General features: G+C 35.1%; 1 protein-coding gene across 1 annotated transcript in view; it reads left to right on the forward strand.

Moving 5' to 3' along the window:
* The window catches only part of IFT74 (intraflagellar transport 74), a 70428-nt gene that overhangs the window by 41639 nt on the left and 1955 nt on the right, over window positions 1-26834 (forward strand). The window contains exons 14-18 of the mRNA XM_014786007.2: window positions 11625-11678; window positions 13034-13131; window positions 13962-14088; window positions 22388-22551; window positions 23446-23571. Coding sequence (XP_014641493.1) covers window positions 11625-11678; window positions 13034-13131; window positions 13962-14088; window positions 22388-22551; window positions 23446-23571 — 569 coding nt within the window. The remainder of the gene's footprint in view (window positions 1-11624; window positions 11679-13033; window positions 13132-13961; window positions 14089-22387; window positions 22552-23445; window positions 23572-26834) is intronic.

The following is a 26834-nucleotide window of genomic DNA, read 5'->3' on the forward strand; positions in this document are numbered from 1 at the left end:
CCACCTCACTAAGGTTTCTGAATATTAAATGGTATACATGACAAGGTAGGCTCCCAATAAATTGTTAAAACTAAGGTCATGTTATTTTCTTTTTTAAATTATTTTATTACTTTTAATATATGTAGATCTAGTAGTCTAGATTTTCTTTATTAATACTTTAAATTATTCTGAGAAATATGATAATATGCTTGATTTTAGATGCTTTATAGGATCTATTCTAAATAATTTTACTCTTCCTAAATTTAAATTTCTAGCAACATTCAATTTATTTTTACAGTAAAATAACTCATTTGTGGGTAACAATTTATTATTAATTGTTCATTCTAAGATAAATAGAATGCTTTGAATTTTAGCTTTCCTTTTCCTTTTTGTTTTCTAACCTTCTTTGTCCTTTTTGATTAATGTAGAAAAAGACAGTCTATAATGTAATGTAATAGTAGTAAAAAGCATTTACATATAAAAGTACATATAAAAATGTGATATATAAATATTATGTATATATGTATGTTTATATATATCAGTGCATTAGTTTTTTGTTCTTTTGCTACACTGTGATCATCCTGAATTATTGGTAAAACAGCCTAGGGGTTTTGTTAACAGGTTGCTTGTTAGAATGTTACTTGTTAGTTCAGGACCTTGTTATTTCTTGCCTGACCTATTGCAGTAGCCTCCTAACTGGTCTCCCCGCCTCCAGTCTTGCCCCCTTCCAGATTCATCCACCACAGTGTTGCCAGAGTAATTTATGTAGAATGTGGTTCTGTGTCATTCTCCTGCTTAACAGTGGTTCCCCATGACCTACAAAATAAGGTTTAAGAATTTTTGCGTGGCATTCTAGTCCCTCTGTAATCTGGTCTGTACGTTGTCAGCTTCTTCTCCCACCCCTCATCATCTCTATCCTTACATTCTCATGAAAATAATCCACTGGTGGTACCCTACACCTCATACCTTTTACCATACATCAGACTGTTTCATGCTCAATCCTTTGTTCCTACTATTTGTTGCCTTGTCTTGAATGTTCTTTTCCCTGTTATTTACCTTACTAACTTCTCCTAATATCTAGCTCAGGTATCCTTTCATCCAGCATAATAACCCTAACTTCCCTCCCTGACCTATTTCTGGGCTGGGCTAAGTAAGTGAGCCCTCCATTATCAGAGCACACTGTGCGTAAATGTATCACTGCATTGACCACATTATGTTACCACTCTCTACTGAGATGTTTGTCTTTCCCCTTAGGCTACACATCCTCAAGGACAGGGACTGTGTCTTATTCACTTTGGTAACCTCTTTCATCAACACAAATGTCTGGGAAAACACTGAATAAATGTTTGTGGAATGAACTAAAAAGTCCTACATTTTAGCAGAGAAAGATTTGTAGAATGAACTAAAGGTGAAAGTTGGGCTCTAGCCACTTCTTTGGGGCTTTTAGTTCTTAGGATGTACATATGCACTCTTTTCCAGAGAGAACTTCATTGGTTAGCAAAGGTTTTATTACTGTCTAGAGGATTCCTGCCTTGGATTCATGATTTCCAATAAAGTGGTGGGTTCTTAGCTACATCTGCATTCTCAGCAGTTCCTTGACTCAAGATTGTGGATAATTCACTCCTTAAGGTGTAGAGGATAGTCAAGTTATTTTGGCTTTCTAGTTCATACTTATCTCTGCCCCTGACTTTATTTCTGGCTTATTTTATTAATTTCTTAGATGCTACCTGGCTTCTTCTATTTATGGCACTTGTGTATAATCCAACTAGGCTGTCTTTTGCCTTGTAGGGGTTCTGGTTAAGATAAGATATAAACCATAAATGATATTTATACATATCTAACTTTGTTAGTACTAGTTGCTCTGACTTTTCAGTCTTCAAATAAACTTTAAAAAGGTTTGCATAATTCATTCTAAATTCAAAGACATCCTTAGATACTAGGTTAGGTACAGTTGTTCTCTGCTAGGTATTAATGGTGGCCCTGTAATCCAACAACTTTCTCAAGTGCATCATATTTATTCATTTTGATAAGTCCTCAAAGTTATAATTTTCCAAAAGTTACATTGAGTAGTTATGTCTCAAAGTTAACTAAATAAAATCAGTTAGCAGTTATTTGACTACTCTATGAAAATCTTCATTGTTCCTAGATACTGGTTATCAGTTTCTATGATGATCTGCAATAAGGCAAAAAAAAAATCCTCTTAATACACTTAGACTTTTGACCAGTTCTAGATGGGTTTCTTTGCTTTCAAATCTTAGTCTTCATAAGTGATTTAAAAAAATAATGTCATAACAGAAAATTTTTTTTTTAAAGATTTTATTTATTTTATTTTTCCCCCCAAAGCCCCAGTGGATAGTTGTATGTCGTAGCTGCACATCCTTCTAGTTGCTGTATGCGGGACTCGGCCTCAGGATGAACGGAGAAGTGGTGCCTCGATGCGCACCTGGGATCCGAACCCGGGCCACCAGCATCGCAGCGCGCGCACTTAACCACCAAGCCACAGGGCCGGCCCAGAAAATTTTTATTATAATAAGATATCATTACTTTTTTTAAACTGCTGGGAGATTTAATTCTATCCTGTTAAATATTTGCTAGACTTCACCCTATAGTAGTGTTACTTTATTGGTGGATCAGGTAATTTTGTTATATGGGTTCTAAAAATATTTAGGTTTAAATATGTATACTGTCCTAAATTTTAGCAGGGAAAGAATTGTTGTTATTATCTTTGCTAACTAGAAGCAATGAGAAATAGCTCTATTGAAAGTTGTTATATGGTCAGAATTTGGCTACAAGCTGCATCACTATGAAAGCAGAGCATTATTGGCAGCTGCCACGCTACTTTTCAGAAAAGCCTGAATTCTCCTAAATTCACCCTGATTTCTCCTTTCTCAGCTGAAGTGCCAAACATTAAATATTTGCTTAATTATTGCTTTTTAAAATGCTGCTTCTGTATGACAAAGGGAAAGTAGTGGAAAAAGCATTGTTGCTCTGGGTAAAGAAGACAACAAAAAAATAGATAGTAGTAGCCTATATTCTCACTCAACCCAGAATATCATTTTCAAAACGGATGCTTTTACCTCAAGGTTTACTTCTAACATACAACTGAGTAATTTGTTTTTGATAGGGTAATTGTTGACCAAGAAATTTTTTATTCTCACCACAAAAATACTTGAGAGTTTATATATCTCATCTTGAAGGTCCTTCAAAGTGTTTCTTGATTCACTTAACTCAAATCAGGCCCTTACTTGACTCTTCACCATCTTACATTAAATTCTAAAAGGAACAGTGTTACTCTTTTAAAGACATGACAAAACCTCTCATGAAGTAAGAGCGCAAAATAAGTGAACAGTCTTCTATGCAAAATTCCTGAGCCTTTTGAAATTGGGTTGGTTCTCAGCCTTACCTAATGCTGGCTAAGGTTTAGGCCTTCTCGAGTCTGCTAAATTAGTTACCACTTGTCCGTCTGCTTCCGGCTTCCAGAATTTTATTACTATTGTTTCCTCTTCCATTTTCCTCCATTCCTGGGAGTTTTACCTTTAAAAGTTCTTTTTACTATAGTTTTAGTGGACTTTGGGGGAGGATTAGAATTAGAGGTGCATGTTCAACCTGCCATTTTCATCAAGAAATTACCTGTTATAAACGTCACTTACCCAGAATTTCTAAGAAGTTTTAATCACTTTGAATGTACTTCATTTTATGGGTTTGTGTGTGTGTTTTGCCTCACATGACCATTCTCATGTGCAGTTAGCCTCAGCGTGTAGGAGGTTACCCCTTCCAGCTTTTTAAAAATTTTCCTTAAACTAGTTAAGATTATTTTAAAGACTGCAGTTAATTTATTTTTTAAAATTGAGTGCTTTTTCTATACGAATCTGGTATGTACTTAATGTGAAAAATTCAAGCAATATAAAAGTTTGTTAAGTAAAAAGTCATCTCCTTTGTCCTCACGCTCATCCTAGTCTTCAGAGGTAATCATCATTTACAGTTTGATGTTTATAGTCTTTCAGACTTTTTTCTATACGTCTGCAAGCATATATTTTTAAAAATGGAATAATACTATATAGTTCTCTGACCTTGAGTCTTTTTGTTTAACTATATATAATGTACATTTTTCCATATAAGGATGTGTACTTCTTTCTAAGATGTATGGCATGGTGGTCAGTGTCAGGGTGTTAAGGCCAGGCTAAGAATGGTGCCTGGCACATATTAAGCACTCACAACAGCTGTTAGCTGCTGTCCTCATTGTTATTGCTGTTAAAGAGTATTCACTGTATCCACATTAACATTTAGGTTGTTTCTAATTTTTCAATACCAGGAACAATGCTGTAGTAAATGACCTTGTCACACACGTTTGTTAACTTGTATGTTTCTGTGAGATAAATTTCTAGAAATGAAATTTTGAAAAGAATGTTTACAATTTTTACTGTTTTTACAAATTTCTTTCCAGAAAAGTTTGCACCATTTTATATAACCAACAGCAGTATGTGAAAGTGCTTCCTCACCAATGCTAGTTGTTATAAATTTCTTAGTTTTCTATGATTTAATATCTTACTTTTTGTTAGTCAAGATAATATACACTTCTCTGACAGTTCACTGTTCTCAAAGGCCTGAATTTGTAGTACTAACATGATCCAATAGGTGGGGCTCACTTTCTGGATATCTACGTAGACCAACTAGGCTTGACGAATACAGTTAACAAAGTACAGTCATATATTGCCTCAAGAAGGAATTTTGGGCATTATTACTCATTACAAATTATTCCTTCATTTTTAGAATACAATCTTTTCCCAAAGATTGATTAGATTGTAAAACTGAATATCATATGATTGTTAATAACACCATATCACAGATATCTAAATATTTAACTGCTATAATGTGATAAATGTTTCATAATAGAAGTACACATAAAATGCTATAAGATCATTGGATTACTGTCCTAAACTCTTAATGAACTCATTGCAATTTACTCCATAATTTATATGCTTCTTTCAAGAGTAGTAAAAATATAAAACATAACATTTTTCTTTGGTTTGTCTGTAGAATACTTCTTCATGCTCAGAGTTCCAAGGCCCAGGTTAGAAGCTTTTATTCTTTGGTTATGTCAGGTAAAATAGAATTTGTACAGACAATAGTGTTGTTTAAGAGCACAGATTCTGCAACCAAAATGCCTGGATTCAAATCTGGGCTGTGCTGTTTTACTGCCTGATCTTAGACATGCTACTTGACCTTTCTGTACCTTAGTTTCCTCATCTTTAAAATAGAGATAATGACAGTACCCACCTACCTCTTAGAGTTACTGTGAGGATTAGATGAGTGGCGTGTGTTTGTGTGTTTATGTGACTCAGAATAGCATGTGATTTAAAAAGTGCACATAAATGTTAGTTATTGGGTGTTATTATTAATGGCATTAATTTATAAACTAAAACTTGAATAACTTTCCTGGAGATTTTCCAAAAACATATTTTGGAAAGTATTTCCCCCAGGATATACAAAATGACCTATTCAGTTTCAAGGTGGTTTATCTTCTGGTATCTGAGATTTCAAATGGAATTTATACATTGTTATTCTATAGTTTCTCAATATACATTCAATGAAGAAGAATGAATCATTGCTTATTGTTCAATTTGGAGACTGGATAAACTACATTTTATATCTTTCATTAGAGTGGTGGTATTATCTCCAGACCAGGTGCATCAGCATCGTCTGAAACTTGTTAGAAATAAAAATTCTTGGGCTCCACCCCAGACCCACTGAATGTGAAACTCTGGGGATAGGGCTTAGCCGTTTGTCTTCCAACAAACCCTCCTGATGGTTCTCATGCATGCTCAAGTTTGATAACTCCTGCTTTAGGAAATAATTAAGAACTTATTCTGTGTGTAGTACATGCCAAGGACTACTCATTATACTGTCTGATATTATTGACATTACTCTGTTGAAACAAACTTCTACATAGTCTTTTTTCTTTTCTTTAGAAATGGTGAGGCTTTTAGCAATAGTTTAACTTCTATATACTTAGAGAATTTTTATTATCCATTTTTAAAGTGCCTCTAGTGTGTAGTAATAGGATTACCAGACCTTGTCTACATAGCTATAGGGAAACTTTCCTGCCAAAATTTAAAACATTCTGCAGAGAATGTATGATTGGTAAGTTGAGTGAAGCCTGAAGCCAAAAGTTAGTTTAAAACATTAAACTTTTATGTGCTCGTTTTCACATACCAGTTTAGTAGTATTTGATATACTAGTTTATTACTTACCACTATAATGATATGTGGAAAGCAAGTGGGAGAGAGAGACTGAATGTAAAAAGATGGAATTTAATAGGACTCCAAAATTAATTAAAATCAAAGTAGGAGTGAGGGAGGAGAAAGTGTCCTGGCTTTCTAAAATATGTGAAAATGTTACAGGGGATTTAGAGTACAGCTCACTATACATTAAAGTGATATAGCCTCCAAAACAACTGAAATCCTAGATTGCATTAACAAAAAGATGAATATATAGACTATGAGAGGTGATAGTCTGCTTGGAATCCTAAGTTTTTTGGCATCATACTTGAAAAGGGAAAAAGGCAGACTGGAACTCACTAAGAACAGAATGAACAGAATGGTAAAGAGCCTAAATCATGCCGCGTAAGGAACACTCAAAGGTACAGAGAGACATCGCTTGCTTCAGAGGGACCCAAGGGCTGGAAAGGAAAGAATCTGGATGTGCCAAAGTCCTTTGGGGTTTATTCTTGCCCCACCTCTCTAATTTGATTTGCTTTCTGGTGTCCTTGAGGCCAGGGGAGTCACTAGCATGTCCCTTGTTGTGTATTGATCAGGAGAGAAGATTGGGACAGCTACCTGTTCTGGAAAATGGTAATCAGACCTTTTCCAGGGCCAGCACTACTTCTCAGAGTATAAAAGTCAAGATAGCTCTGTAAGCCCTGAGTCAAGAGAAATCGTTTGATGGCGGGGAAGTAAAAGAGTCAGATGAACTTACTGACAGTGAGGACAAAGGCGGTCATGGTGGAACTCAGCCCCTTGGTAGTGCAAGAAGAGCATCTCTCTCTTTCTCCACAGCTGGGGAAAGCAGAGAGTATCAAAAAACACGAGTGTCCTTTCTACAATATCCCAAGTCTTTTTTAACAGTTCATACCCATTTCTTCTTTCCTCCCTGTGAGGGGAAAAAGGCCTGAATTTATGGTGTAAATTTTTGGGTACTTGTCTTAGTAGAATATAAATTTCTTGAAGGAAAATATCTTATTCATCTCTGTAATTCCTACATTACCTGTTAAAATGCCTTGCCAACGTGATACTTTCTATGTAAAAACCTCCTTAATAGGTTGTAAGCCTTTCTAGGATAGAGTGGTAGCTATCTTGTTCATTTTTGTATCCCCAGCACCTATTACTGTACCTGGCACATAGTAGGTACTCAGTAAATTTGGAATAAATACTTTATGGAGAGCTATGATCACATCAAATGCTCAGAATTTGAGGATAGCTCTAAAATCACCCTCATTTTATCAGCGTGTCTTTTCCCTCCCCTTTGGTCTCCTCATTCTTGATCTTAGTGCATTAGACCCTTTTGCTTGCCTGCTTTGCACCGCTAGTGTGATACACTGATTAGCTTCCCCTGTCTATGATCTTGTCCTCTCCTATAATAATAAATCTAAGGATAGATTTGGTAACAACCCCTGTATTTTACCCCACCTTAGGACTGCCCACATCTGTACATTGCCTCTCATGGGCAGCTCAGATATTAATCCTCTAACTGAGCGATCACAAAATAAAGGAGTTCACTAGTGCCCTTATCTCTTTTCTTCTTAACAACAGTGATATGGGAGGGGGTTTTATGAAGCTTGGGAATCTGCTAAGATATGTGCAAATCCTGTCGTATCTAATCCAGCTGGCCAGCTGTGTAGCTGGAGACATTGACCAGATAGGTCTTCCAATCTGATGGCAGCTAGGAACATGGATTTGAGGGGAGCAGGAGGGAGGAATCTCCCAGGTGTCTGACTTGGATGATAAGTATATGGTGGAGGACTTCCAAACGTAATAGGGAATATAGAGGGGTGCAGACTTTGAGGGTAAGACTGATGAGTTTAATTATGGATATACTGAGTATTAAGATGTCCTGAAAGGTATCCACATTAATATATCTAGTAAGCAATTGGGTAAAACAATCTGAAAATTAGGGAAAAGGTCAAATTTGAGAGTTCTTAAACCACAAGAATGAGTGGGATTTCCTTGAATATAATGTAGCATTAGAAGTCACCTAAGAGCAGAACTCAGAATTTAAATGAAGAAGAAAGAGAAAACCATGAAGGGAAGACAGAGAAGGAATGATCTGAGAGTAGGAAAAACCAGAGAAGCCCCCTACAACAACAAAAAACATAAGGAAAAAAAATTGAAAGAAGGAAGGATGTATCATTAGTGTCAGATTTTGCAGAGTAAGATAAGAACTGGAAACTGCCCCTTGGATTTGATAATTAAGGAGTCATAGAATCTTATTGAAAACAATTTCATTGGAATGGCAGGAGGAGAAGCCACACTGCAATGTTTTGAGGTCTGATACCAAGATGAGAAACTGGAAACAGCATGTGTAGGAGATTCTCTTAAGTTTAAAAGAGGAAAGATAAGATGGTAGTTAAATTCCTGTAAAGCCTAGGATATAGGCCTTCCTCTTAATCCCTTAATGCGTGACCAATCTCTCAAGAGTGCATCTTCTCGGATAGCCACAACAAGGAACTAGGGCTTTCTTAGAAAGCTAGGCCATGGCAGGTTCAGCAGTTATTAGCTTTTCTGCTGCTTCATATATGTTATATAACATTTACATGCACATCATCCTCCTGTGAGGGTATTCCAGGTCACATGTTCTATAAACTCTAATTCTTTCTCTTTGTTTCCCACTCAAAAAAGTATTTCCATAAGGTAAGTGAGTGGTGATATTATTATAGGGCTAATATTAATCCATCTGTAATGTATTTTTTAAAAAACTTAATAATATGCAATGTTTGTTATTGATAACAAATTATCTCCCCCCTCCTCCTTACACCTAATGCTGTTTCAGTGTGCTCTGAGACCATTGTTGATCATTTGAACTGAGTAATAGTTCAGTAAAGTTGTTAATGCAGACAAAGCCTTAGTCTGAGTAAATCCAGTGTTTCTCGTTGGCTCTGCGTGTTCCCTGGCTAGGAATTTATGACCACTGGGTGTTTACTATCCTTAGATAGTAGCTTTCATTTTCAGCTTTCTACTACCAGTACTGTTTTGGGGGCCTTGACAAGATTTTCTCTGTGTCAGCGCTATCCTCAATGAGTTTGGGAAAATATTTTCTAACCAGAAAGCAAAAAAGCTGTCTGCTGACCCAAGTCTCTGACTTTGCCACACCTTTGTGTACTACTTGTAGCTCACTTCCCATCCAAGCAAGTATATACACAAGTGGAAGTCCATGCCTCGGTGCAATTAGGGACTGCACCCTGACTCTTTTCTTCCACTCCTCAACTTTATTGCTGTTCTCACCAGTACTTGGAAAAACTGTGTACCTTATTGGAGGATGTATAGAACACAGGCTGGCCATTGGGTTTTAGCCTCTGGACTCTACCTATTGGTTTCCCCATTTTCTTTGAACTCTTCTTCCTAAAATCCTTCTCTATGCCAGCTCCTTATCAGGAACCCCCTTAGTCATCTCTAGCCTGTTATTCCCTCCATCCTTGCTGGGCATTATTTTAATAAGCTTTCTTAGTTTCTCCAGAATGCTGAAAACTAACTGCCTTGGATGAAGAAACTGCAGATTGGAGCAAGCACAAATTTATTCTGCCTTCTCTACCTGGGGCCCTGGGAACACAGGGCTGCAGCCATCTCACTAGTCCAAGAAAATAGCCATGTGCCTCCAAAACTCAATTTTTCTTACACTGAAAATCCTATTGTCATAAAATAATCATGATCCACCTCTACTAACAGTCCATGTATGCAGCTGGAGTGTCAGATTTCATCCATCTGTCTGGGCTTTGGATTTTTGCCCTTTTAAACATGTCTTTCACATATATTAAATGGAATGTGTCCAAAACTGCTGTAAGCAGCTTCTTCCTCAACTTGCTTCTCTTTTCAGTTAATGATACCACCGTGTCCTCAACTGCCCAAGCCAGAAACCTGACTCCTCCCTCTCTAACCCTCACCAGAATCCATTCACTGTGGCTTGTAAATGTCTCAGACAAAAATTCACTATCTGAACTGCCACCAGTCTGCTCCAGGCAACCTTCATCATTCACCTGGGTTACTGTGACAACCTCCTAACTGGTCTTATTGCCTCCAATCTTCTCTTTTATTCTCCAGACCAGAAATATTGTTCAAAAATGCAAACTGATCATTTTTATTCCCTGCTTGAAGTTCTTCAGTAATTTTACCATTGTCCTTAGGAGAAAGTCCAAACTTTCACATGTGTCTTATAAGGTCTCTCATGACCTGCCTCATCTTTGTGCCACTTTTCACTTCACCTTCTCTGCCTGAGCCGTGCCGCTCTTTCAGTTCCTCGTGCTACCATATTCATTCTCACTTTCAAATTTCTGTACTCGTAATGCTTTGACTTTGAACTCATTCTTCTATATTTCGACCAAGTAACTTTTTTTTTTAACTTTATTTATTTATTTTTTCCCCCAAAGCCCCAGTAGATAGTTGTATGTCATAGTTGCACATTCTTCTAGTTGCTGTATGTGGGACTCGGCCTCAGCATGGCTGGAGAAGCGGTGCGTCGGTGCATGCCTGGGATCTGAACCCCGGGCTGCCAGCAGCGGAGCGCGCGCACTTAACCACTAAGCCACAGGGCCGGCCCCTGACCAAGTAACTTCTGATCATTCATTCTTTATGATGCAGCTTAAATATTACTTCCTTAAAGAAAATTTCTCTGAATCCCCAAACTAGATTAGTTGTCCTTGCTGTGTGCTCCTAGAGCACCCTTTATTTTTCCTATGATAGCCCTTAGTACATTTTAATTGTTATTCGTTAAATCTCTAGACTTTAAGCTCTGTGAGGGAAGTAACCCTGCTATCTTGCTTGCTGTTGTGAGCTGTTCAAAAATGGAATGAACTTTCTTGGGAGCTCATGTTTCCCATCACATAAGCTGTTCGTGTATAGGTTGAATGGCTCAAGCTGGGACTGAAATAGAGAACCATTGGAAAGCCTGTAAGTCCTTTCTAGTCAGGAGATTGTTTTTTCCAAGTAATCAAACATACATATGTAGCTGTTTTAAAAGGCTTTATAGGGGCTGGCCTGGTGGCACAGCAGTTAAGTGCACGTTCTCCGCCACGGCGACCCGGAGTTCGCAGGTTGGGATTCAGGCGCGCACCGACGCACCGCTTGTCAAGCTATGCTGTGGCGGCGTCCCATATAAAGTAGAGGAAGATGGGCACGGATGTTGGCTCAGGGCCAATCTTCCTCAGCAAAAAAAGAGGAGGATTGGCATTAGATGTTAGCTCAGGGCTGATCTTCCTCACACACACACACACACACACACAAAAAGCCTTTATGAGTCATTGTAGAAGAATTTCACCTAATTGAAAATATTTAATATTTAATGACTAATGGCATGCAGAGAACCTAAGAGATATTTCTAATTTAGAATACTGTATCTGGAGTTTTTGAAATTAATGTTATATTTTGTATCTCTTATAGGTGAAATGAATCAGAAGTACAAGGAGCTGAAAAAAAGGGAGGAAAATATGGACAGTAAGTGATAATCTTATAGGTTTGAAAATATTGTATTCTCAGATAGCTGTTCATTTATACCAAATCAGAGATCTCATTTTGGGAAGATATAGTGGCTAATAATAAGTGCAAAAGTGTGGACATTGAAAGCATTTGCCTTGAAGAATAAATATCTAGCATAGTTTCAGGCTGGGTAGAGAATTCTAAAAAGGTTTTGTCCATGTGTATGTGTGTGTGAGTGTTTGTATGTTAGGGATAGATTCTAAAGCTAGTACTCACTTTCACAGTCTATATAGTCTATAGACTACTTATTGATTGAATGTTGAATGTTCTCTTTTACATGCTTCACTATGTTCACCTTTAGATATCTTTCACCTTTTTTTTAGCTTTTTATAATACCTATCTCATTATTTATTAGTCCTCACTTGAGGTCTTATTATTTGATTCTATCACTAACTGCAACTTTAGTAGCCCTCTGTTGTAGCTTCTCATTCACTTTTTAAAAAATCTTGACTTTGTAAATAGATCTTCACTTAAATTTATGTTGTAGTTCAGAAATTTTTCAAAATTTACATATATTATCTATTACTGGTTTCCTTTTTAAATTATCGTTTTGCTAGAATCTGAAGTTTTATAGGTCTGACATCAATTGTTACCTTCATAGAAGCATGCTATAAAGGAGTAATTGCCAACTTTGATTTTAACAGTATCCCAAGATTTCTTTAAAATCTCAACAAGTACCAAAAATTATCTCAAAATTAATTCATTGTTTCATGCTAACAGTAAAACTATTTTTAACTGTAAGTTTTTTTTTTTGGAAAATCCATAGAAATACTTTGAGAATGTAAATAAGGACAAATTATGTACTGGTTCTATATTAGACAAGAAAAATGATTTCTTAGAATATTTGTCTATAATCTGAATAAATTATTAAACTTATTTAGCCGATATTAATGCAGCATGATAAATAAAATACTCATTTTCAGGTAAAATAGGTGATTAGTAATATTATTTTCAGAAGTAAAGTTAGTGGCTAATTATAGATGTTAATAATTATAGAAGTATCAAGGAGGTCCTATGTAAAAACAGATTTTTTTCTTATCTCCATTTTATCAATTGTTACTTCTGATCCTATATTTTTAAATTTTTAGTTTACTTGTATTAAGGTTATAACTGTTAAGCTTTAAAAGTTTGAAAGTACGTAGACATGTTCTTATTGAGTAATTTAATTACCCTGGGGTTAATAAAAAATTAAAGTGATAGTTTAAAATTCGTTTTAAATTTCTAAAAAGTACTCTGAAGACCTACAAATCAGAATTTATATGTTGTTAACTATATCAACAGTAGCCTCTCTTACCATATTTTTCAATGGGCAGATTTTATTGAGACTTTTGAGGAAACTAAGAATCAGGAACTGCAACGGAAGGCACAGTTAGAAGCCAACATTGTTGCACTTCTGGAGCACTGTAGTCGAGTAAGTACCATGTGCTTGTCTTGGTGTCCTCGTTATTTTTACTATGACTGCCTTTCCAAAAACAACTCACAAAACGCACTGGTTCAGTATTACATCTGCTCATTTAAACTGCTTTGTTTAAATTCTCTTGCTTGTTATTTTATTTCTTTAAGCTATTAATTTTTATCTTTCTAGTAAAATTCAGCTAGAATTTTAGGATGATAGGGGAAAAGGATGACATGTATAATATTAACATTCAGCAGTAAATGAGGGACTAATTCAGAGTAATTGTTAAGATTTTCTTCTTTTCTTACTTATTAAGATTTTCTGTTAATTTATCTGAACTTGTAGAAGTAACATTTGCACAGATAACTTCAAAATCTAATGTTAATATATTTTTACACTATAATTTGTATTATAAATAGAGGAGATTCTTTTCTTGTAAGGATCTACAAGAGTACGGGATACCTACTGAGTATCTTGATTTATCAAACAGTGTTTATTGAGCAGCTACTAAGGTGTGGTACCATAGGAGGAAAAATGCATAGTTTCTTTTCAATATTCTAAGTGTTTTAAGACTCTAATCAGTTCCTAAAATAGGGTAGTTGAATTTTTTCTACTAAAGCAAATGTAAAAGAAACAGTTCTGAATTTTAATTTAGCCTCTCCTTATTAAGAAAACCTGATTTTGAATCTCACTATATTCTTCTATAGAACATATATAATGAATGATGTATTTCAAAAAAGAATACCCATTCAAAACATCCAGTCCTTTAGCAGTGTTTTCCAAGAGTTTTATTCAAGCGTTAAATCAGTGGATTTTTTTCCATTTTTATTTCTCTGCAAATACAGAATATAAATCGTATGAAACAGATATCCTCTATCACCAATCAAGAGCTGAAGATGATGCAGGATGACCTCAATTTTAAATCTACCGAAATGCAGAAATCACAAAGTACTGCTAGGAATTTGACTTCAGGTGAGAGAAAACAACCTAGATTTTAATATTCTTTTTTTTCTCTAACAAATTGGAACTTTTAAAATCTACTAATGCTATTCTCTTTGATTTTTTTGAAGACTGAGGATATAATTTATGATTGCCTATTGTTCCAGTCGTTTATAGTCTCAGAACTTTTTGTGTGACTTTTCACATCAGCTTAATAGTATTTCATTGGGATAGTCTCATTCATTTAACATTTACTGAATACTTGCTTTATGCCTATGCTGTAACTTGAGTATACAGAGATTAAAGAAAAATCCAGTCTGTTTTCTCAGGGAATTTTCAACCTCGTGGATTGACAAACAAACAAACAATTAAAATATAATGAGACAGTGCTATGATAGAACCATAAGGAGCAATGCAAGTACATGGGGCTCATATCCACCCTAGTCTTGGGTAATTAGGAGAGGTATCCTAGAGGAGGTCTAGGATACCTTGTTTTAATTGTAATTGGTTTAAGCCAAGACGACTAACATGCGACTAGAGCAGTACTGTTCAAGAGAATTGTAATGCCAGCCACATATTTAATTTTAAATGTCCTAGCAGCCACGTTAAAAAAGTAAAAAGAGATAGTTGCATTTTAATAATATATTTTATTTAACCCATTGTATCTAAAATATTATCATTTCAACACATAATCAATATAAAAATGATCAATGAGATTTTATTGTTACAGCCCATCTCAATTTGGACTAGACACATTCAAATGTTCAAAAGCCATATGTGGCTAGTGGCTGCTATTTGGACAGTGCAGTTAGAGATTAGAAACAAATATACAAAAATTGAGGCCTGTTTTCCTAGGCCTAAAGGGCCTAGGATAAAGTCATGTGAAAATTTGTATGGACTCTGGTTTTTGAACTGGTGAATTCTAACTGTGGGTGTTCTTTATGCAGGTGTGGGGTGACTTTGAATTAGTTATATTTTTATTTGTCTACTTGGAATTACTCTGGCAAGTTAGTGAGATTATGGGGAATGAAGACTTAATTAATATTTGTTAACTTAAAAATGTTGAAAGATTCTTGAAATGGAATAGTAGCTCCACTGTATGCATTTATCTGGAATCTCAAAATCCAGAAAGCTCTTGGCAGCAAAACCTAACCTGACTTGAACTGACTTGAGGCTGTTTATAGTCTTTAATTATCCTACCTAGTGTAACTGTTCATCCTTTTTGCTGCAGAAATACTCAAGTATTTGATGATAGGATGCTGCCTCAGACCCTGCTGTAGCAGTTATGTAATAATTGGTATATGCACTGTATTACTTTTCTAAAATCTGAAGAATTCTGCATTCTAAAACAGAACTGCCTAGGAGTTTTATATAAGGGATTATGGACCTATAAATGCATACTGAATGCTCTTAATATACAGTTGCGTTTAAATTGATGATATAGGTGGACAATTGTTGTTATTCTATACATTTAAGTATATTTTTATCTGCCCAGATTTGTTTCGAGTTTGTTTGCCATAGTTTTTTTTGTGTGTGTGTGAGGAGGACTAGCCCTGAGCTAACATCCCATGCCAATCCTCCCCTTTTTTCTTGAAGAAGACGGGCCCTGGGCTAACATCTGTGCCCATCTTCCTCTACTGGATATGGGATGCCGCCACAGCATGGCTTAACAAGCGGTGCGTCGGTGCATGCCTGGGATCCAAACCTGCCAACCCCAGGCCACTGCAGCGGAGCGCGCACACTTAACCACTGTGCCACCGGGCAGCCCCACCATACTTTTATTTGTATATCTGAATTGTATGCCAAGCAACTAGAGGAGGTACATTCTAAATTGGATTTATAACTACTATTGATTTGACTATGAGTATTTCTCATTAATTGTGATGAAAACATATAACATAAAATCTATCATCTTAACCATTTTTAAGTTTATAGTATAGTAGTGTTAACTATATGCACATTGTTTTGCAATGGATCTCTAGAACTTTTTCATCTTGCAAAACTGAAACTTATGCCCATTGAAAAGCAACTCCCCATTTCCCCCTCCCCTGAGGCCCTGCTAACCACATTCTTCTTTATGTTTCTATGAGTTTGACTACTTGAGATAACTCATATAAGTGGAATCATGTGATATTTGTCTTTCTGTGAATGGTTTATTTCACTTATAATGTCCTCAAGTTTCATCTATGTTGTAACATGTGACAAGATTTTCTCCTTTTTTTTTTTTTTTGCTGGGGAAGATTTGCCCTGAGCTAATATCCATTGCCAATCCTCCTCTTTTTGCTTGAGGAAGATTCGCCCTGAGCTAACATTTGTGCCAATCTTCCTCTATTTTGTATGTGGGCTGCCACCACAGCATGGCCACCGACCAGCGGTGTAGATCCGCACCCAGGAACTGAACCCAGGCCGCCAAAGCGGAGCACACTGAACTTAACTACTAGGTCACCAGGGCTGGGCCAGGATTTTCTTCTTTTTTAGGGCTGAATAATATTCTGTTGTATGTACATACCACGTTTTCTTTATTCATTCATTCGTTGATGGACATTTAGGGTGTTTCCACCTGTCCGCTATTGTGAATCATGCTGCAATGAACACAGATGTGCAAATATCTCTTCGAGATCCTGTTTTCAATTCTTTTGGATATATATGACTATGAATATTTTTACATCTTTATTTTTTTTATTCTATAAGATAAAGAATTTTATGTTTAATTATTCTATCTAGGAAACCTCTGCTTTGTGTTTTACACCATGGTTTTAAGTTTTTCATTTATCTAAGGTCAATATTAATTCAACAAGTTTTTCTTCTTTAAAGCTATCTTTGTATGATGGCTGTCGAGAATCATACGTTTTTTGAAAGGTAAATAGCAATACCAGGAAATAACTTCAATTATCAAAGCTTTGTATTCCTTTCATTTTTTCATTTTGTGTTTATATTTCCTTTTAAAAACTAGTCATTATATTTTCTCCAGAGATGTAGAGTTGAAAAAGAATGAAAACTGGCTTCAATGGAGATAAAAATCTAGTTTATTACTATGGTAAGGATTTGACTGAAAATTTTCCTTATTAAGGTTTGAATTCTCTGACCCTTACAATTAATTTCATTTACTTAGTTATTTTTAAGTGTTCATTTAAACCAAGCATATAAATAATTTTTTTCTCTCTTTCCTTAACACCATCCCCCACAAGAAATTTATTCTATCTGGAAATCACCCTGAGGTTTATAATATTCTTGTTCACCTTTCAGAGATAATGCGGTTTACATTCCCCCTTTGTGAATTGCCTCCCTTTCATCCCTTGATGTTATAATTGGAACTCACCTGATTTTCTTAGTGTACTCTGTGTTTCTTAATGGGGCAGTATCTCTCCCAAGGGGGAAAAATTACTTCTTGAGGGGAGGGTAAAAAAAAATCTTGGATATTATAATGGTTTGTGGCCCTCGAAAAGTCACTATACATAAACGGATATATGTTACATCTGTAATATAAAAATTTCATGGGAGGGAGATGATTGGGAAACAAATAGTCTACAAACGGCTCCTTAGGGGGACAATAATGAAAAAAAAAGACTGAGAAACACTGGTGTTCTGCATGAGTAAAGACACAAGGAATCTGTCAGCAATAGTTTTTATTTATGTTTTTGGAAAGGAAACTCCAGGGAATAAACAAATGCGCTGATGGCAGAATATTTCAGAAACATTTCCCCAGGTCAAAGTAGTTCCTTCTGAGATTTTGCTGCTATGTACACACTGCTTGGTAAACTTTGCAACTTCATAGCATATCAGAAGGAACTAGTCTGCATCCTCTTCCTGTCTCTTCCCTTGGAGAAGCTTTTAGCTTTTCATGGGGCCTACTGTTAAAGGAAGATAAACTTTACCCTATACCAACCAACCGTTTTCTCCCTTTCTCTAGGAAAAGCAGTTTGTATAGCTACTAAATGTATGTCCCTAATATATCTTCAAATTAAACTTGTAGTTAGATTTATATAACTGTTTTCGCCAGTCAAAATATAGAAGCTGAGGACATTTCATATTTACAGCACTGAAACACCATAAGCCTCAGTGCCTTTGATTCAGCACTTTGATTCTCATCTTAACTGTTTCCAACTCTAGTAGAAATATGAATCCCACAAAACAAAACCCTCTCAACAACATTTAAGTCCATATATATGTTTTTTAATATATATTTCAATATGGTTGTGTCTTAAGACTTAAAGGGACAAGAGGAAATGTTCAAGTTTAATTATACCAAATTAAAACAAATTATATCACCTTAAAACAACTTCCTTTCTTAAATCATTGTCTTTTGAACATTTTTTTTACTATTTGATATTTTATACTGTATGTGATAATTGTTATATTTGTAAGTAGAGAGTCACTCAATTCTTGAACATGAGATTTTTATTATAATATCACCTTCCAGGTATATTTTAATCAATAATCTGTCTGGTTTCATAGGTAGAAGAGGAAGATTAATAGTAGCTTTGTATTTGATTTTTCCATTAGAGAATCTGTATAGATAATGAAACTTAATTCCAAGTAAATTTTGCTAAATCTTCTGTTAAGAAACCAACTAACTTACTCATTGCCTGCCCACATATTAGGGAGATGTCTTGGTAAGAGGGAGACTAAGTGCCGAAATATGTGTATAAACCATACTCAAATCCTAAGCTGACTACTGAACTGTGTGTGCATTGAGTAGACTTTAGGGGACCTAGGAAAAAGCAGCAGCTAGAAGTTGAAAGAACTGAGTACAGAGATTTCAGATACTGCCCACTCCAAAGGAGAAAAGTGTAGAGTTTCAGTTCAGGAAAGTTTATTGCTAATTTATAATAGAAATCAATGCTCTTCAAAGGAGTATGGTGGAATCCAAAGTCTCTACAACATAGCATTTAAAATGTCCACTATGCAATAAAATTTACTAGACATGTGAAGAAACGGGACAATGTGAGTCAAAGGGAAAAGCAGTCACTGTACACTGAACATGAGATGATCCAGATGTTGAAATGAAAAGGTTTTTGAAAGTTTATAAATGTATTTAAGGGCTTAAAGGAAAATAAAATCATAATAAATGAACAGATGGAGATCCCACAGAGAAATGGAAATTATAAAATGAACCAAGTGAAAATTCTAGAATTGAAAATATAACTAAAATGAAAAATTCACTGAATGACCTTAATAGAGTATTGAAGATACCATAAAAAAAAAGTCAGTGAACTTGAAGATAGATCAATAGAAATTATCCAACCTGAAGAAGAAATAAAAATGAGCATAAATGACCCAATGGATAGTTGGAAGCAGTCTAACATGCATGTAATTGGAGTTCCAGAAGGAGAGGAGGGACAGAGAAGGGGGAGAAAAGGTAGTTGAAGAAATAATGGCTGATTGTTTCCCAAATTTGATGAAAAACTTGATTTTACAGATCTAAGAAGCTTATTAAACCCCAAACAAGATTAATATAACAATCTGTCACCTAAGCATATCATAGTTAAACTGCTGAAATGCAGCAATAAATAGAAAACAATGAAAGGAGCTAGAGAAAAATAGTATGTATATACAGGGAACAATACATCCCACTATAAGATTAAACTTTATCATAAAAATTAATTTGAATGTTGTATTTTGCCCCAAAATATGTTATTTTAATATAAAAATCTTTCATCCCTAAATCTCTAAGTAATAAAAGGAAGATGTTCATGTTTGACTTTTGACACACTGAAATACCACCATATTTTTCTGAGGGTACTCATATCCCTACTTTAAAATAGAAGAAAAGTGAAGGCCAAGTGTTCTAAGATGAAGATGTATCACTATTGCCTCTGTCTACAAATAAGTAACTATGGGATGTATGTGATTATTACCATGCCTAAGCCTGGGAACACAGGATAGGGGAAACTGGCCCAGGCAGGTTTGAATTCAGATTTCTTCATCTGGATATGTAGGATGCGTATTTCAATTCCATTTTGGTATCTGTTTTTGAGTTAGCTCTAATCAGGTTTTAGTTTGGTAGCTAGAAGGAAAGTGAAACAAAGAATGATGCCTGGGGAAGGAAGCTTGAAGCAGCAAAATTGACCAAGTGTTATTGTTCCTCTTCTCATAGCTCACTGTTGCTCATAGAGGCATCTTTTTGGATCGTAAAGTAACATTTGCTGTCTTAAAAATGAACCTTTCATAAAGATGATAATATTGTCACTCTGCACCAAAGCCTGACTGGTTGTGTGACCTTGGGCAAATTACCTTTCTAAGCTTCAGTTTCCTCGAATAACATTTACGCCCGAGGGCTGTTATGGAAAGTAAATCAGATGACGTATAAAGCTGGGCATATTTCAGATGCTCAGTTGTATTGTTTCCCCCCTTTACCTTTCTCTCCCTTTAAAAAGGATCTTTTCAAAGTCAGAATCACAGAGAAGTCTCTGAAATAGAGATGGTAGGTATTATATAATTCTATCAGACTGGAATATTTTTTTAAATATTGTTTTCTGATTGTAAATGTAATTCATATTCATTATAGAGGATTTAGGAGATATAAAAAAGCATAAATAATAAAATTAAAAATATTTTCAAAGTATTCAAAAAATACTTTCAAAGGTTTCACAGCCAAATTTCTTAAAACCTTTCTCTCACTCGCTCCCATTTCTTTCTATGAAATCTAGTCTCAAAAAGATATTAATTAAATAAAGAGCCCTCCTAGTCAGTAAATCCAACACATATTTTATAGTCTTTTTTTTTTTTTTTAATCTCCAAGCAGTATTCTGTACTACAAACCACTCTTATTTTTGAAATGTCTTTTCTCCACGGCTTCTGATTTTTCTCTTATTTCTTTGGTCATTTCTTATTCTCCCTTGCAGGATCCTTCATGTCTATTTATCCTTTAAAAATTTGGTATTCTTGGGTCTGGTCCCATGGCCTAGTGGTTACGTTCAGCACACTCTGCTCACCACTCATTGATGGCCATGCTGTGGCGGCGACCCACATACAAAATAGAGGAAGATTGGCACTGATGTTAGCTCAGGGCAAATCTTCCTCAGGAAAAAAAGAAAAAAATTTGGTATTCTTACAGGTTCTGTCATGAATCCTTTTCTCTTGATGATTTCAACCATTCCCATAGCTTCAGTTGCCATCTCTGTGCTGATGTTTTCAAAATCTGTATCTTCAGACCTCAGATTTCCCTCTGGGCCTCAGACCCATATATCTGTACATGGACATCTTTACTTATCTCTATTTGGATGTGTCTGAGGTATCTCAAACACAACATATCCTAAACTGACTTCCACCCTTAATCTCATTCCCTCCCACAAACAAAAGTTTGTGTGTATCTCCCTCTGCCTATCCTACCATCCATTCATTCGGATTTGCCTACTCACTCAAATTAGTTTGTTACCCCAAAATCAATAATTGCAGCATTTTCACAGTCATTTGTGAAAATGCACAGAGTGGTGAAAAATTTGAATTGCCTGACATGCACATTCCCAGCAGAGATCCAATAAAACAACACTCTGCCTTCTTGTTTTTGTTCTCATACTGTAAACAAGTATCCTTTTCACGATATATTTGGTGTCGATGTTTTCCTTGTTTTTGTGCTTTGTCTTGGTGATTTTGTTATTTAAAATAGCCCCCAAGCGTAGTGCTGAAGTGCTGGCTAGTGTTCCTAAGTGCAAGAAAGCTGTGATGTGCCTTATAGAGAAAACTTGTGTTAGATAAGCTCGTTCAGACGTAAGTTGGCAGTGAGTTCAGTGTTAACGAATCAACAATATATATTAAATAAGGTTTGTTTCAACAGACGTATTCATAAAACAAGGTTATGTATTACTCAATTGATGAAAATATTGTGATTAGAGACTCACAGGAGCCTAACCCTGTATTTCCCCTAGGCGTGACAGTTCAGTATTTGCTAACTCAGCGTTCACGGTGTCTTTATAGAGAGAATTGACTGTGTGTCTAATTAAAAATCTTGCTCAAATATATATCTAATGTTTCGTAACTTGCTGTTTTTCCCAAATAACTGTTTGTCTGTGTCATGCCCCCATTAAAAATAATGAGTCTTTATCTCATAATATATGTTATATTAAGAAAAAAAACCTCTGTGCATTCTTATGTGTTTGCATGAGCATGGAGACAAGTGTGGCTAATGTACATCAGGTTACATTGGTTACCTGGGGGATGCATATTCTTTTTTCTTAATTTATCTTTGTATTGTTTCACTGGTTGTGGTGGAACATATGTTTCTGTTGCAGATACTCTTGTAAAACATGGTTTTTAATGGTTGCATTGCATTTCTTTTTGTGAAAGGAATAAAGTTTGACTTCTTATGGCCTTGGACCTTCCTATGTTTCAGAGAGTCAACGTCTGCAGTTGGATCTGCAGAAAATGGAACTTCTGGAAAGTAAGATGATTGAGGAACAACGTTCTCTAAAAAGCAAGATTAAGCAAATGACAGCTGATCTGGAGACATATAATAATTTACCAGCTTTAAAATCATCAGGAGAAGAAAAGAAAAAGGTAAATGGTAACAAAGTCATACAGAATTATAATTCCAGTTGTTTTCTGTTGGTCAAATTTAATATCTGTATAGTTTATAGAATTTATTATTTACAGTTGATTATTTGGTATATAAGCTAAGAAAAAATAAAGATGTTTACATATATAGTAGGAATTTAGAGTGATTTAAGTTTTAAACAAAAGGCAAAAATTGAGAAGCAAGGGATAGAGCATTTCAACAAATATGAACTTTGTTAAATGCAGATTTGATTGTGATATTTCCCTACTCAAGACTTGTCAGTGGCTTTTCATTGCCATTTGTGTTCATGTAAAGTAAATTTGGTGGGGTAGGAACAGAAATGGCAGCCTTAATAGAGTTATTATTATTACAGTTAATATTAATTTAGCTTATTATAGTTCAAAGGATATTTTTACTTATTTATTTTTTTAGATTTTTTTTATTTGTTTATTTTTTTTTGTGAGGAGGATCAGCCCTGAGCTAACATCCATGCTAATCCTCCTCTTTTTGCTGAGGAAGACCGGCTCTGAGCTAACATCTATTGCCAATCCTCCTCCTTTTCCCCCCCAAAGCCCCAGTAGATAGTTGTATGTCATAGTTGCACATCCTTCTAGTTGCCATACGTGGGATGCGGCCTCAGCATGGCCGGAGAAGCAGTGCGTCGGTGCGCGCCTGGGATCCGAACCCCGGGCCGCCAGGAGTGGAGTGCGCACACTTAACTGCTAAGCCAGGGGGCTGGCCATCAAAGGATATTTTTAGAAACAGATTTTAGAGTAATTATAGCTTTGGTAGAATTTTAACAGAATATCATTGAAATTATTTGTCAAATATGACTTATATTGGCTTACTAGATATTTGCTAAAGCCTGTTATTTACTTCTATTTGGATCTATCTAGAAATTACATAAGGAGCGAACAGTATTATCAACTCGCAGAAATGCCTTTAAGAAAATAATGGAGAAGCTAAACGTAGAATATGAGACACTAAAAACACAATTGCAAGAAAATGAGACACATTCTCAGGTAAAAAGAAAAAGACTCTGAAATTCATTTCTCTTTTTAGGCTGTCTGTCCTGTTCTCTTAATCTATATATCACTCTAAAACAACCTTTTTCTTTTCTTTTTTTTTTTCCTACCTGCTTTATTTACCTTCCACATTTTCTGGCTTTAAAGATAGCCAGATTCTGTGTAATCTCCACTCAGAATGATTTTACTTCTGCTTTTCTGCCTTCTATAAACCTATATTGAAGGCCTACTGTGTGCTAGGCACTGTTCTGGGCACAGCCATTATGGTACTAGCTTTTAAAAATTTCAAAAGTAAAGCATTTTTTATTTAGAAACTTTGCTAATTCACAAAAACCACAAATAAAGAAAATAAACCCTAATGACTAGTATTCCACCACTCAGAGGAGACAATTCTTGTCATTTTGTATGCGTCCTTCTAGGTTTTACGTATGTTACGCGTACATACACTTTATACATATACATAAGTACACATTTATTTCTATATATTTATAGAAATGGTATCATTTTGTACATATTATTTGGAAACTTGTTTTTCATTATTAACTAGACATCCTAAGTACTTTCCCTTGTCAGTAGCTGTTTTTTAAAAATATGATTCTATGTAATATTTGACTATATGGATATAACATAATTTGCTGAACTAATTCTGTATTGTTGGACATTTAGGTTATTTCTAGTTTAAAACTGTTCAAATAATGCTATAAAGGGCAGTCCTGTCCTTGAACTTCTTGATTTACAGCACTGATTATTTAGACAGGATGCACAGTCAAACCCCCTTTTTGTATCAGTTATCCTACCGATAATTACCTGAACAATGTCTGAGGTCTTCTAGACTGAGAGCTCTGTCTGAGAGGGCAGATATGATGTCTGTCTATTCACTTTCTCCCCAGCATTGTGCTAGTTGTTGCCACATAACAGGTGTTCAATAAGTGTTGGAGGAGTAAATGAAGCATGTATGACATACAAAATCAGTAATCATGGTCTGATAAAGATTGGTCATTCTCATATCTAACTAGTCTATATTAGCAATTTGCAACTATGATTTACTAATGGTAAACACATTAAAATTTTTCTTCCTTTTCTTTATATAGTAATATGATCTTAATAGACAATCATCGTTAACATTTTCATATAATAACTTTGTAAACTTTTTTCCTTTGCAATTATACATCCATATAAACTATATTTTTTTACAAAACATGAAATAATTCCATGCATAAAGTCTTTAATCATTTATTTTCTCATTTAAATATTTTCAAATTCTTTTTTGATGACATTTTTATGACATCAGCTATTTCATCCCATGGCTGTACCATTTTAAAAAAAAGATATATTCTTCTTGAAAGGGGTGGAGTCTCATCAGAGTTTGCCACAACTACAAAAAGCTCAGAAATCACTAATTTACATAATTCAAATTTATCAGTCAGTAATTCTGTCTCTACTTCATAATATGCAAACCTAGATATGGACTTGTAAATGGCAAAATTATCCTAGGCTGTTTTATAGTGGGGATGGGTGCTGGAGAAGAAACCTAAAAAAGTTTGTGAGGTCGTTGTCTTAAATGGGCCTAAGGAAAAAATACTATATTTCTTATGGAATATTGGCCCTCCTCTTCCACTGAATAGATGATTTAAGGAGGAAAACACTTGACAAACACAATTTCTTAGAGCCAGTCAGTGGCTACCGTATTTATTCCCACATTAAGTACTAATCATATTCTTGACTGCATATACTGATAACAAGAATTTGTAACATAAGCCACAATTTACAACCCTTCTCTGTGTTACTTGTTGCCTTTTGTGAATCCCAACGGATCAAATCCAATCCTGGTCTCCCTATCTTTTGCATCTGTTTTCTTGAAAAATACTTTTTGACATCTATAAATAAGTTTACATAACAGACACTTTTTTAAATGAATTACTATTATTTATTTGAAATAATTTAAACATATTCATATTGGACAAAACTGTAAAACTTCTAGAAGAAAACATAAAGAAGAAGCTCCTTGACATTAGTCTTGGTAACATATTTTGGTTATGACACCAAAAGCACAAGCAACAAAGGCAAAAATAAATAAGTGGGCCTACATCAAACTAAAAAGCTTTTGCACAGCAAAAGAAATCATCAACAAAATGGAAAATCAACTTAAGGAATGGGAGAAAATATTTGCAAATCATATATCTGATAAGGAGTTAACATCCGAAATATATAAATAACTCATAACAGGCTTTTTAAATAAATTGTAGGAAAAAAACAGATTTTTGCTTCATGATATCTTCAGAGGTTTAAAGGCAAGTCACTAATATAGATGTATAATCTGGAAGGAATTTGACCATCTGACGTAGTGTTGCTTTTATAGCATTATTCGTGTAGCACTTAAGAGATCTAATGCATTATAAGAAGGCCACTCCTTTTATGAAACAAAGGGGGAAAAGTTTGGTACTTGACTTTGCAAAAGGTTATTAGAGATTTATAGTCAAAAAGTGCTGACTGCTTCCTTAAGTCCATCTTAACTTCAAGGTCCTATCTGGGGGAGCTAGATCTGATTTAGTAGTGTTAACTACACAGCACATGCATTTTACATAATTAATTAAGTATGATTCATTCTAATATCTAGTTTTATCTCTGGAGGAAACAATGGGATGGATGCTACATTAAGACTGAACTTATGCCCTGAAAATAATTTTAACATGAGAGTAGAAAGAAATATTGTTAATGCTGCTTCAGTTACCAGATTTTTAAAAGTAATCATTACTTCTTGGAAATGCCCAGGCAGAACATTATTTTAAAGTTTCATTTTTCAGACAGTCCTTTGCTTAGGAAAAAAACTATGTGCATCTTAAAAAAGAAAGACTGTAACCCAGAGTTACAAGGTTAATTAAATCAGAAAAACAGTTTAATTCTATAATAGTAAAATTGTCTTCTGAGGAAGCAACCATCAATATAATATCCACATTAGCTTCCTGTTGATGCAGAAATTATTGTAACAGTGCCAGCTTTTTAACCAGCCCTCTTATAATCTTCACACTGCAGCTCTGCTCTTATCACAGCTTGTGGAATTAGACAGGAAATTTAGCCCTGGAAATAAGGAAGTTTCTCCTATATAGCTGAACCTTTGACAGTGTTAGAATATATTACATTTGTGGCATGAGACTTCCAGATTTCAAGGAGAGATTCCCATCATGTCCCATTCTTCTTTTTCAAGTTCTTTTAGGAAAGGGAAAATCATAAATTGTCTTTCAATTGACATGTTCATTGGT

This window comes from Ceratotherium simum, chromosome 20, assembly GCF_057802395.1.
Source record: "Ceratotherium simum simum isolate JZ-2026a chromosome 20, ASM5780239v1, whole genome shotgun sequence".
In the NCBI taxonomy this organism is placed as follows: domain Eukaryota; kingdom Metazoa; phylum Chordata; class Mammalia; order Perissodactyla; family Rhinocerotidae; genus Ceratotherium; species Ceratotherium simum.